Genomic DNA, 13,711 nt, shown 5'->3' with positions numbered 1-13,711 from the left:
TGATTTCATTAAAAGAGATCAGGAAGACGGGATCTCTATAAATAAGTAACACTGGGGATAAAAAACCACACCAAAAAACACTGAAGAGATTAAACCAATCTCCTTAAATGAGTAAAAACATTATTTCAAAATAAATGTTTCCAATAAACGGCGTCTCCTACCAACTGTCTAAGAGCTTCCTGATAACGGATGCTTCGCGAAAGATGCTCTACGTTACCACCATGGATTTACATTCCACGCTAACTTAGAGGGTTTTATTTTTCTTTGAATTCCAATTTTGCATACTGAGAAACTAAAGCACATTGCACTGAAGACTTAAAGCTAATAAGGAATCTGCCTCTTTCCGCAGCACTACTGTAGTGAGCTGGCAGAGAAAGTATTCCTGCAGGATCCATAAGGCATCCTGCTTCCAAAATAAAATTAACTAGTGCTGCTCAAACACCAGTCAACGTGCCACATGCATCTTTTACAGAAACTTGGAAAAGACCTAGATCACACTGTGATTGCAAGTAAGAACGACAATGAACGCAAGCCTTCGGGGGGCAGTCGTACCCACCTAATCCCTTGAAGGTTTTATCCTCTTAGGTATACATGCCAGGGATCAAAGTTTTACACACCACCTCCTCACTCTGGCCTCCAATTATATCCGTACGGATTAAACAAACTCTCGTGACTATGGGGGAAGCAGAATGATACAGCCTTTATAAATGCGCCCTTATTTTTGAAAACCTGGATTTGGGAGCCCCACACCTCCAGGCAAGCTTAACTATCACGTGTCTCAGTTTTTCCTCGTTTCCAAAATTAGGGTAACAGCACTCACACCTCGGCATACTGTTTTGAATATTAAAAGAGAATATACATGGAGCTCTCAATGCCCTGTCTGCAGCAGCCTACAACTTTATAAACGCTGGCTACGGTAATTCCTGTAACGAGTCCACTTTAACACCACGCTCAGCAGCGCCATTTGTGTTGTCCGCACGGGAACTGCCCCGCTTCCATATGCAGATGCGAAATAAACATTAAGACATTGGGAAGCACAGCCCGTGTGGCATGAAGAGTTGCAACGAGTTGTACTACAATGGACTGGACTTTCCCTCAAATTTAAACTTTCAGAAAAACTAGTCCCCTCCTACCAGAAGTGCTTCAAGTTCACGGTTCCGTTTATCATACAAAAGCAAGAAAGACAGTGGCCAAAATGTTAAGGTGGACAGAGAGCGGAGACAAAAAGCACAAACCATGAATAGCTGCGGGCAAACCCGAAGCTTCCTGGCAAACTAGGACACAGGCTCCACCACAGGGATGAGAGAGAACTAGCACATATACTAACGTTACAGTAAGTGGAAGTGCTCTGTTAAAGTCAGTCCATACCTAAACCTAAGCCCATGTGTATCATTCAGACATAAGGGACTCATCATACCCAAGTTCATAATGATAGACTGCGACATTTTCCCATCTGTACTTAACGTTAGTGAAAAATGCTCACAACAAGCTACATTTTACAACTGCCATCCACAATCAACCTCTGAATTATTAGTCTCCTATTCGTATTGGTGATCAATACATATTTAAAGCTGAAAGGGGTGGGGGGCAGCCTAATTTCTGTTGTGCTGAGATATCAAGAAGAATAAAAATAAGCCCATAAAAACATAAATAGCGTTCTTCAAGTTCCTTCCAAACTGAATACTTCTTACTTTTTAGAGGCTACAACATATTCTACATCAAAATGTACACATATACGAAGAAGCAATTTAAGCCACATCCTTACATTCTGATCATAAACTCAAATTTTCACACAAACAATGGGCAACTATTGTATGTCCGCATGGACAGTGAAGAATCTTCAACAGAGAGTGACTTATCTTACCTAAAAGCCTTTTGAATGTAATCATCACAAACTTGGATTTGGAAAAGAATTAAAACAAAAACAAACGAACAAACCAAAAAACAAATGAATCCGACTAATCAAAAAAACCCAAACCTATCAAGGAAAGCCAAAGAGAACCAAAAGCTTATTTGATGTTAACATCGAGTATATTTCTGTCCCCTCTCTTGCATTATATTTGGTACGCCTACAAAGCAGTTGCTCTCTAAATAAATCTGTAAGACGCATAAACGCATCTCGGGGCTAGAAGTGCCAACCTACCTGCGGCTCCCTGGGGCGTTTCGTCCGTCCGCGCAGCTGAAGAATTTACTGTCTCCTGGTTGCTTTCAGGGTCCGCCATTTTCTCCTGTCGACGAGCTTCAGCTGCTCCTCGTTTGCCCAGGCCAGAGCCCCGCCGACTGCAACAGAAAGATGCCATCACAGGCGGCACTACCAGTGACCAGGAGCAATGTCCACACAGCACAAAGCTCCAATGCATGGAGCACAAAGCCAGTTTCTTCTTTTTACATAAAAATTGTTGCAGAAAATCACTATGGGTAACAACCAAGACTTTGTATATTTAAAATTCTTCCAAGTTACGTCGCATTCACAATACACGCTTTTGTGTCGCTATGAGCTGTGGTCATCTTTACAGACAAAAATGATTTTTAAACACTTCAACCAAATGGAAAAGTGACTCCTGCTGAGAGAATTCAACCATTTGAAATAGATCCCTACTTCCAGGCTAAATAGTGGATCAATATGCAGACTTTACACTTGACAATGAGGGGGAAGGAAAGTGGAAGACAAAAAGGTCGGGGCTGGGGGAGGGGAGGGGTAGGGATTCCCATCACTAAGTTCCAGACAACTTTAATCATCAACAAAAAATAACTATCCCAATAATGAGCAAGAGTTCCATCTTTTAAAATAAAGGATTAAAGGGGCGCCTGGGTGGTTCAGTCAGTTAAGCGTCCGACTTCAGCTCAGGTCATGATCTCGTGGTCAGCGAGTTCGAGCCCCGCATCAGGCCCTGTGCTGACAGCTCAGAGCCTGGAGCCCGCTTCCGATTCTGTGTCTCCCTCTCTCTCTGCCTCTCTCAAAAATGAATGAATGTTCGAAGGAAGGAAGGAAGGAAGGAAGGAAGGAAGGATTAATATTTATAAATACATACAGATGACACTGAGGAAGACACTGGTTTCGGATTAAGTAACAAGTGTAATATGCATCAGAACATCAATCAATCATCTCTCATAAAGCAAGTAACATTTTACTGATGACAATTTTTTCTATTTTAAAAGAGAAATCAGTAAGCAAATTAGGTAAAAACAAAAGATTTCCCCAGGTTATTACAACTTGGTACTGTTTAAATATGTAGCCTCCAAAGTACCTTAGGAAATGAAGAAAGACACTAAGGAAATGTTTGAGACCAAAGCCAATCTGCAGTGGAATTGGATGCTGGCTAGTAAAGAACAAGAAGAAGGCAGCAGGCATAAGTGACATGGAAATGAAGGCTCTGAATCTCCAGACAGTGCTAGAAGAGTCTGTAATCCCCCCTACACAGGAATTTGCTTAGCCAATCTTCTCTTCCACGGAAACAGCTCACTGCAAACCCAATTTACCAAGCTACCACTTAGTGGGATTCAAATTAATCCATCTATTTAACATTTCAATTTGCACCAACCCCATAACACACGCCATGCTGAACACTTGGGTGGCTGCCCTCAAAGAGTCACTGGTCTACAGAGATGAAGACACATCCGTAGCAGGCTATGAAAGCACTAAATTCAAGAGGCATCTCAACTAATTTAGAAAAAATTCGAGATGAAGAGCTCTCCAGGCAGGTGGCTAGCTTGCTTGTATAGAGCATAAGCACGTAAACTGTAAGGAACGTGACATGCTCTAAGAAAGCGGTCATGAACAGAAGGCAGCAAAGATGGGACCCTTAGATTACCTGACTTCACATCAACCTAAAATTAATTTTCAACCACAGCGAATTCAGTTTACCTCTCAGATGATAAACTCTGGGTAAAAACTGGATTCAAACTCTAGCCCAAAATAAGACAAACCCTTTGAGGAACTGAGACATTTTCTCAAAAGAGTTCTTGGAAAACTATGGCCAAGAAATCTCAAAAGCCAACAGGTACACTAACTCCACAGATTTTAACCAGTACATTAAATAATCCAGATAGAACCAGAAAATAAGGGGAAAAACAGAGTTAAAGTGGCACAAGTCCTCTTCTTCTGACCTATAACAAGTTTCACTGTTTCCTTACGTCACCACTGGACCTGGCACTGAGAGCAGTCAATGTCTCTTACCTTAGAGCGGAAACAAGAGCTAAGCCCTTTTAGCTCACCTGAGGGAGAGCAGGGGAAAAGGACACTCAAACCCTCTGCCCCACCAGTGTTTCGTGACACACTTCGTAGAAAGAACAAACGACATATAAAAGAGTGAATAATTAGCTTTGCAAGGGCATCTGAGCAACTGACCACGCCCCAAAATGTGGGGCAACTGTAAGAAAAGAAATTTTTTTTAACTTTAACTTCAGATTCTCAATCAGTTAACAAAAGCATGTGACAAAACGCACCGTGTCACACACAAAGGTAGTGGATTTCCTGAAAATGAGATCCCATCCAGCAACTGAGGGAAACAGGGACTGGAGTCCTGAAAAGCACACACGCAGAACCTACATCCGGCCTCCAGGGGTAGGCGTCGTCCTACATGTGAAAGTGAAGCATCTCTCTCCCCCCCCCCCCCCCCCCCCGATCCATTCAACTCCAGTGGTGCCCACATTTTCAGAAACTAAGTAGGCAATGGTACAGCCATTAAAACAGGCATCCCTTCTGATCCATTAATCACACTACCGGAAAATTTAGCTACCTTTACAAAATAACCCAAATCTGCATAAAGATGCTCATTAGAGATTTATTGGCCGACTGGAACTCTGAAAACAGCCTCAAGTCCAGCTACTGGCAATAACTCTGTGAAAATGTTGTAGCAACAGAAGACAAGACAGATGGTTAAGAGTGTTGTCAAAAAATAGCATGAGGGGCGCCTGGGTGGCTCAGTTGATTATGCGCCTGAGTTTGGCTCAGGTCTTGATCTCGCGGGGCTCATGGGTTCGAGCCCCACATCAGGCTCTGTGCGGACAGTGCAGAGCCTGCAGCCTGCTTCAGATTCTGTGTCTCCCTCTCTCTCTGCCCCTCCCCCCGTTCACACTCGGTCTGTCTCTCAAAAATAAACATTAAAAAAAGTGTGTTTGTTTTTTTTTTTAATTTTTTTTTAAACGTTTATTTATTTTTGAGACAGAGAGAGACAGAGCATGAATGGGGGAGGATCAGAGAGAGGGAGACACAGAATCTGAAACAGGCCCCAGGCTCTGAGCTGTCAGCACAGAGCCCGACGCAGGGCTCGAACTCACGGAGCACGAGATCATGACCTGAGCCGAAGTCGGCCACTTAACCGACTGAGCCACCCAGGCGCCCCTAAAAAAAGTTTTTTAAACTAGCATGAATAAAGCTTAGCAAAAACCTATAAACACTGGGGAAGAATTCATTTACATAGGACAAATAAATGTCAAGTGAAATTTCAATAATCTCTGAAAACTTGTAAAAGGAAAGATTTTGATCAGAGTGGAACAGAAGACAATGAACTGATCATAAACCGGGAAAACCCCATGTGTTACCTGGCACTAGCACAGGAGCCCGTGGTCTTTTGGCGTGTGCTCCGCCTCAAACTGGGGAGCTCAGCAGGTGGGGATTCACTGCGCTTCTTGGTAGATTTTCTTAAACCTATACGTGTGAAACGCAAGATCAGTTTTTGTTTTTAAAAGTTATCGTAAATTAAAAAGTACAAAACTCTTCAGGTCAGAAGACCGCAGCATCTTCCGTGGCCTTTGTAGCACTCTACCAGGGTCCCTTCCCAGTTGGCCTTTACTTACCTGACTCATACTGGCAAAGCCAATATGGGACACGCCGCACTCCTGGTCAGGATAGAAGCTTCTCACGTAAGCCCAACCTTGACTCAAGCTATGCCACCCCCACGAGTGACAGTACTTCTTCTCTCATCCTATCCCCTTAAATGTTCTGATCACAGCTGTACTGCTCCGCTAACTAAGCCAAGAGATTTTCTTTTTCGCATTTACTATGTATTTCAGGTTTTTACTAAATTGAAAAAATTGCCTAAATTTCATTCGCATTCATTAGCACTTTATTACATGGCCTTTAAACTGTCCCATTTCACCTAGTTTATATAAAGTTCGTCAATTAAGACTACGAGAGCACAAAATGCTTTCTTTTCTTTACACCACCCCCATCAACAAGGAATATACACTGGAGCTGAAGGCTATTAGGATGTCCAATATACAGATAACTGGATAATTCGGGGTCAAAAGTAAATCAAGCACACTTCACACGTCATTCTAGAAGCTAACTGATACCCTTTATAGGGTTAACAGAACCTAAAAAGGTACAGCATTAGGTAAAGGTAAAGTTTATTACTATTTTATAAACAACGGTGACGCAGTCAGAGTGCTGTTCACCCTCCCCCCCGCCCCCCCCCCCCCCCCCAACAACGCTATCATCCATGATGACATGCTGGGCAGTGTGCTGGACCTAAACAAAGATCTCCAACAGTGAAAGGTCTCCAAAGTCAAAAAGCCTATTTCCAGGAGAAGTACAGCATCATCTGACAGAGCCCTTACCTTTATCTGAGACTAATTACATAGTAATAACAACTCTCTAGCTCACTTGTTATTTCCCCCAGGAAGTTCTAATGTTTTGGACCATTTCACTGCTTCACAGTGGAAAGATCAGAAATTCCTTACTCCTGACTGGGATAAAAACACCAGTAACAGCCTGGATAAGAGGTGGTGGTAAAAAAAAAAAAAAAAAAAAAAAAAATTCCAGACATCTTCTTGGGCTTCTAGCTGCTTAATTTAAAACTTCAGTTCATTTAACTTGGGATGGTCCCCATACCACGTATAATAAAAGTTGCTAAGTAAAAACAGCACACTACTAAAGAATCTTTAAATACCAAACAGAAGTTATGAAGACAAAAATCGATGTTTAGACAGGCATTATTACCATTTAGAAATCTAAACCAAACCTTCCACGCCTTTTTTTGTCTCCCCCAGAGTAACTTTCGGGAAACTTTACGCAGACTCCTCAAACTAGCATAAAAGGACCAAGCTGAAACTTTAATTGGGGAAAGACTGGCCTAAGAGTTTCTTAAATTTCAATTTTGCTTTTAGACTGATTTTCTACACAGCATATCACCACAGTTCCTCGGTGCGATCACCAATCTATGCCTGATACCCTATACTAGCTTTCCTCTGCCTGGACATACACCCTGTCATCTGCAAGACGAACATGGCACGTGGACAGAATCCAGGACTAGCTTAATGTATTCAGCTAATTAGTATCACTCTTTTTTTAATCTGTAAACAACTCAGAAATTATTTTTAAATAATGTTTTAGAAAAGATTCCACTCATCTATTTGAATTGTGCAACTAAGTTAGAATAGACTAAAAATGTACAATTTACAGAAAAAATGAGTGCACATTGCATATGAACACTCCACAGTGTTTTTACCTCTAAAGCACTTTAAAATCCCTTGTTATTATCACTAATATTACTTAATATGATACTAAATGTCTTTATACATATACCGTGATACAGCAATGGACATTAGCAAACATTTTTGTATCTATTCAGTGACATCCCCCCAAAAATTCAAATAAACACACTGTGGGTCACTCCTCTATTGCTAATGAGGTGACAGTATAGTTTTTGACCAAACTTTTACACTTTCACTACCCATGCCCTATTTTAGACTTCAGTGTTTAACTTTCTTTTAAATAATTTCACGCATATGTCATTTTCTTATGATAAAATGTACTCACTTTAAATTACGGGGTTCAATATGGAGTTTAACAAACGTACCGACCCATATAACCAACACGACAATCAAGACAGGACGTCTCCATCGCTCCAAAAAGTCCCTTCATGCTCCTTGCTGCTAATTCCCTCCCCCACATTTCGGACCTCTGGACACCACTCGTGTGCCTGTCTGGCATTACTGCCTCTTCTAGAATTTCATAAAAATGGGAGTCCTATAGTATTTTGGAGATGAATTCACATTGCTGCACAGATTAGTAGTCCATTCCTTTCTATTGTGGAGAAGTATCCCTTCGTATGGATGTGCCACAATTTTCATCCATTCTTGGTGTTAAAATTTAAGAGAAACGTACTAAACAGAAAAGTAGGACAAAGGAGAACCACAACAACAGAGTAGATAGATATTTTTAACTGATATTATAATCCCGCTGCAAAGTAAAATGGCTGTCAGGCTACGTGACATGACTCCATTTAGCCTGATAAACTAGGAGAACCCCAAACATTCTGTTTTCTGAAAGGCAATCCAATGGTAAAGGAGCTGCTACATGTAACGCTCTGGTGGAAAAGAGGTCTCTATCTGTAACATTACCTGCACCCAGGATGGGAGACAAAACTAGCGGTTGTATGTATCTCTGCTCCCAAATCTGGAACAGGGGAACACCTCACAATTGGCAAAGAGTGATAATTAATAACTTTTCAGTATTTCTAGGCAAATCAAGTCAAATGTTGGAAGAACTCTACAAATTCTCCCTCCCAAATCTAAAACATGTTAAGATTAGAAATGTCAAACTTTCGGGGAAAAAGGAAAGCTGAAGTAGTGTGGCAAACCAAGCTCTGCCTAGAAATGGGGAGAGCTTAACTTTCTTTTGGCCATTCAGCTGTCAGTTCTAGAACATTTTTTTTTTTTTTTAAATGAAGTATACCATCAAGCCTCTTTGTTTTTAATGTTTATTTTTGAGAGAGAGACAGAGATGGGGGGGGGGGGGGAGGGACAGAAAATCCAAAGCAAGCTCTGCTGCTGACAGCAGTGAGCCCAATGGGAGGCTTGAACTCACAGACCACGAGATCATGACCGAGCCAAAGTCGGGATGCTTAACCGACTAAGCCACACCCAGGTGCCCTAGAACATACTGTCTTCACAATATTAGACTGGCTTTAGTTTTCTTTTTTTTTTTTTTTTGTTTGTTTGTTTTTTTGTTTGTTTGTTTTTTTTGTTTTTTTTTTGTTTTGTTTGTTTTTTTTTTTTGTTTTTTTTTTTTTTATTTTTTAATATATGAAATTTACTGTCAAATTGGTTTCCATACAACACCCAGTGCTCATCCCAAAAGGTGCCCTCCTCAATACCCATCACCCACCCTGCCCTCCCTGGCTTTAGTTTTCAAAAGCACTTTCAGATATAAAGTTATGATTATTCTTACTTTTCAGACACAAAAATATTAACTGACTTGCTTAAAGGTGCGTAACCCAGCCAACTACACAATTCCTAAGCTTATTTTGAAGCAAAACAGAGGCTACTACATCTTTACTATACTTCTGGAAAAGCGTTAAAATTACAACTCTACCTCCACAATAGTGATTTGTTCAAGGCCCAGGGAAATGAGGGGCTTTCTTACAAGCTAAATTCATTAATGACTGGATAGTAATCTTGGGGAAGGTAGGGTGAGGGAGCCGTAACACAGGCTGGGGACCGACAGGGTCATCTTTATTTGAGCTCCTGGATCCAGCCAAGCCTGAAGCAAACCAATCTCCTGACTTTACCAGTCATGTGAACTGACTGGTGTATATATGTATGTATGCCACATATCATATAATATATGTCATAGAATTTATTTACCTTATATAACACAGAATTATATTAAAATTATAAAAAGGCAGGTGTTGACAAATTGCAGCCTATGGGCCAAATCCATCTGGCAGCCTGTTTTTGTGCATCCCACTAGCTAGGAATGGTTTTTTATATTTTTAGTAAGTTGTTAAAAAGAAGAAGATGTGACAAAAAACTTATGTGGCCAGTAAAACCTAAAATATTTACTTTATGGGACTTTACAGAAAATATATACTGACCTGGACTTTGAAGAGAAAAAGGAAGAACAGTATATGGACTCATCTAAACTTCAAAAATCAGTTAAATATTTAAAAAATAAAAACTTGTCCCCCCCCCCCCCAAAAAAATAGAAACAAAAACCTCTTGTGTTTTAAAAAGAAAAACAAGGGGCGCCTGGGTGACTCAGTTGGTGTCCAACTTTGGCTCAGGTCATGATCTCACAGTTCATGTGTGCAAGCCCTACGTCAGGCTCTGTGCTGACAGCTCAGAGCCTGGAGCCTGCTTCCGAGTCTGTGTCTCCCCCTCTCTCTGCCCCTCCCCAGCTCGCACTCTCTCTCAAAAATAAACATTAAAAAAAATTTAAAAATAAAGAAAAGAAAAATAAGACTAGAAAAATAAGCTAAGCAGCATTAGTTTCAGTCCTAATTTTTCTAGATTATTAGTTACTTTGATTTTTTTACTTCTAAGTTTTGCAATATTCCCACAGATAACAAATACATCTCCATTTTAAAATGGAGTAGACAAACCAATGAATAAGGTATACAAACCAGTATTTTAAACAAGGGTATTCAAAATCAATTCATTTATATTTAAAGTCATCAAAGGATGATCAGGAATGATTTTTGAAACACAAATCCCCAATTTGTTTATACATTTTAAAAAGCTATGAAGTACCCATTTATTTACACATGTTGAATCTATTGCAAAAGGTTTTCAGAAAGACTTGTTTTTTCTTCATAAAGAGAAAAACCAAATAACATGACTATTATCCCACATGGAGACTTCAATTTAGAATCCTGCAATGGGGCCATTTTGCTACTGGAAAAAGTGAACCAAATAAAGAGAATTAACTAACAGTGGGAAAATTTTCAGTAACTAGATCTTGATTCCTTCAGCCAAAACAGAATTGTGAGAACCTGGTAGAACTTGGTAGTGTTGCGTGTCTACTTTCAAGTATATACATCCCTACTAATTAATGGTTACTTTACCAAAATAAATTCACAAAATGGAAAGTAACCTATCCTATTAAAAGGGATCATAGATGGTTATTTTAAAATCACTCAGTAACAACAAAAGATAAGTTTTGCAGATGACAGTAAGCTAATTCCCAAATGGGATTTTCTAAGCCAAGTTTTTATTTCCTAGTCAATGCAATTTCGTGCATGGAGTTGGCAATACAAATTAAAAACATTAGACATATACAAAGATACTCATCTAAGCATTGTTTTTAATAATGAGACACTGGAAAAGAGCTAAATGTCCAATAATAGGGAATGGTTAAATAAACACCAGTATAGTAATAAAAACTGCAGAACACAGTATTAGCTAATAAGGATTTGAACAATTGGCATTTTACCCTATTAGTGGGAATGTAAATTCATATATTTCTAGGGGCAATTTCAAAATAAATCAGTATTTAAAAAGAACATAACCAGAAACCTAACAAGGAGATAATGATGTAAATTACAAAGCTCTAGTCAATTTAAAAATTTAGAACAATATAAATTGGGAATGAGCTAAATGAGAGTACATCCATTTACAGCCATTAAAATGATATAGTTTTTTTGAGAGGAAAAAATCTATTAATAAGTGTGTAGGCAAATAAAAGCACTTTGGTTTCTTCATACCAAAAACATGGATGCTACCTCACTCTGTTGTCGCAAGGATAGAATTTAGTGTGTGTCGCAGGTCCAGCACGGAGCCTGGCTTATAATATTAGGGCATTCTACTGTCACACAGAGCAAGCTCCAACTTTTGAAAAAGTATGTGCATAAACATCAAAAAGTATGTGACTTCCGGCTAAAGACAGACTGAATACACATGCATTCACTTCTGTCCTCTCCTAGAGCTCCACTAAAATGGCATTAAAAGAGTCTGAGGCAGGGGCACCTGGGTGGCTCAGTCAGTTAAGCATCCGACTCAATTTCAGCCCAGGTCATGATCTCACAGCTCGTGAATTCATGCCCCCATCAGGCTCTGTGCTGACAGTGAGGAGCCTGCTTGGGATTCTCTCCTCTCCTCTCCTCTCCTCTCCTCTTCTCCTCTCTCTCTCTCTCTCTCTCTCTGCCCTCTACCCTGCTTGCTCTCTCTCAAAATAAATAAATAAACTTTAAAAAAAAAAAAAAAAAGAATCTGAGGCATAAAATCACAAGGATGAGAAGAATAGATTACTATCGCAATACAATTTTACAAGATGAAAAGCAGAAATTTTAGCACGAGAAATTCCAGAAAACTGAGATAAATTGCCAATGAGAGGGCCACTCAAAATCTCACAAAGGTTCAGGAATTGATGGTACCAGGTACCTCTGGGATATGCTCTGGAATTAAAACTGAGGATTGGTTGACAGGCTGCTTATAAAGCAGTCAGATCCCCAGATCCCCTCCCCCACTTGTACAGCTGGGTAACTGTCCCTCTGCTGACCCAGCAAAACACAAGACCTCTATTCTTAAGAAAGTATAAAACAAAGGAATTCTCAAAGTACAGAGTTGCATATAGGTGCACCATATCAAAATAAGAGGAGGGCAGGAAGATCAAGCATCAACAAGACATATTAGATGACAGGTGGCCTCTTTTCCTGCTCAGCCCCCAGACCTCGGTCAGGTCAGCTTTTAACTCCAGGCAGGAGCATAAAGGAATCTTCTCTGTGGAATTTTACCAAAGAAAAAGATCTAAAAATAATGATAGAGGAGGTTTTGTAATGACTAAACCAACCAGATCACTAGAGAATGAGTTTCAGTCAAATCTCATCTCTGTGCTCAGAGCTTACAAATTGGATTTTTGGTCCCCATACATTTGAGTATGAGGAAACAACCAGGAATTGCCAAAGCCTGAGGAAATTTCCTGGTATGAAAATCAAAACCAAACCAACCTCCCTCCCCCAAAAAACGTCATAAGAGAATAGTGCAAAGAAAACTCACCATTAATGTCCTCAAAAAAAGAAAGGCGTCCGTAACAAAAAGGAAATGAGAACAAAATAATCTCTTGAAAATAGAGAGCAAACAAAAAAACTCAATAGAAAGGTTGGAAGAAGTTGAAGAAATCTACCAGAAAGCAGAACAAAAAAGTAAATCAAGAATGAAAAGACCAGAACTTTCCAAGAGGATAATCATCCAAAACAACAGGAGATCTAGAAAGAGAAAGAAACAAGGATACAGTGAACAACCATTTCGGTTTGCTTGGTTCTAATCCAGGTTTTAAGGTGAGAGTCCCAAGGGAAACCAGGGCTGCGGGGTACCCTAACAAGAAATGAAAACCCAAAGGGAAGGCAGTTATCATGACAATGCAAGTTTCCAGAAAAATGGGTTACATATACAACAGATTAGGAATCAGAATGTCTCCAGTAAAAAACGCTTAAAAATAATGTAATTCTTCAAAATTCTTAAGAAAAATAATTTCTAACTCAGAACTCTATGTTCATTCAAACAAGTATCAAGGTTAATATACTTTCAGACATTCAAGATCTGAAAAATCAATAAATAAAAGGCCTTTAAAAATCTTGTACGCCCATTTTCTTAGAAAGCAAGTGGAAGTGAGGTTCCATCACACAAAATAGTAATCCAGGAAAGACGATGTGGGATCTATTAACAGCAAACTAAACCAAAGACTGAAGAAACCAAAGACTGAAGAAAATACCCTGACTAAATAAAAACAGTGCACAGGCATAAAAGAACAGCCATCCAGAGGCTTTATTTCTTTAGGAAAATGTAACAAACACAAGTAGACAGCTTGAAAAAGATTTAGACAATTAGCAAAGAGTTTGGAGTAATGGGTTCACAGAAAAGGAAAACAACGTCAACAAAATAATTATTTAAATCCAGAAAAACAAAAATATTTAAGAAAGGCACCCTTCTGACACAACTGTAACTGGCACTTCTGTCTCCATACAAACATCAGGCACTGATCATGACT

General features: G+C 39.7%; 1 protein-coding gene across 18 annotated transcripts in view; it reads right to left on the bottom strand.

Annotated features, from left to right (window-relative positions):
• TRIP12 (thyroid hormone receptor interactor 12) overlaps positions 1-13,711 on the bottom strand; it is a 139,012-nt gene that overhangs the window by 62,264 nt on the left and 63,037 nt on the right. For all 18 annotated transcript variants that reach the window (XM_019445666.2, XM_019445663.2, XM_053904013.1 and 15 more), the window contains 2 exons: positions 5,545-5,650; positions 2,144-2,280 (listed from right to left, as the gene is read on the bottom strand). In XM_019445666.2, the coding sequence (XP_019301211.1) occupies positions 2,144-2,280; positions 5,545-5,650 (243 nt within the window). The remainder of the gene's footprint in view (positions 1-2,143; positions 2,281-5,544; positions 5,651-13,711) is intronic.

This window comes from Panthera pardus, unplaced genomic scaffold (genome assembly GCF_024362965.1).
Source record: "Panthera pardus isolate Hobbes unplaced genomic scaffold, ASM2436296v1 HiC_scaffold_10, whole genome shotgun sequence".
NCBI classification, from domain to species: domain Eukaryota; kingdom Metazoa; phylum Chordata; class Mammalia; order Carnivora; family Felidae; genus Panthera; species Panthera pardus.
Note: the sequence above shows the minus strand (reverse complement) of the source record. Positions and strands in the feature narration are given on the sequence as shown.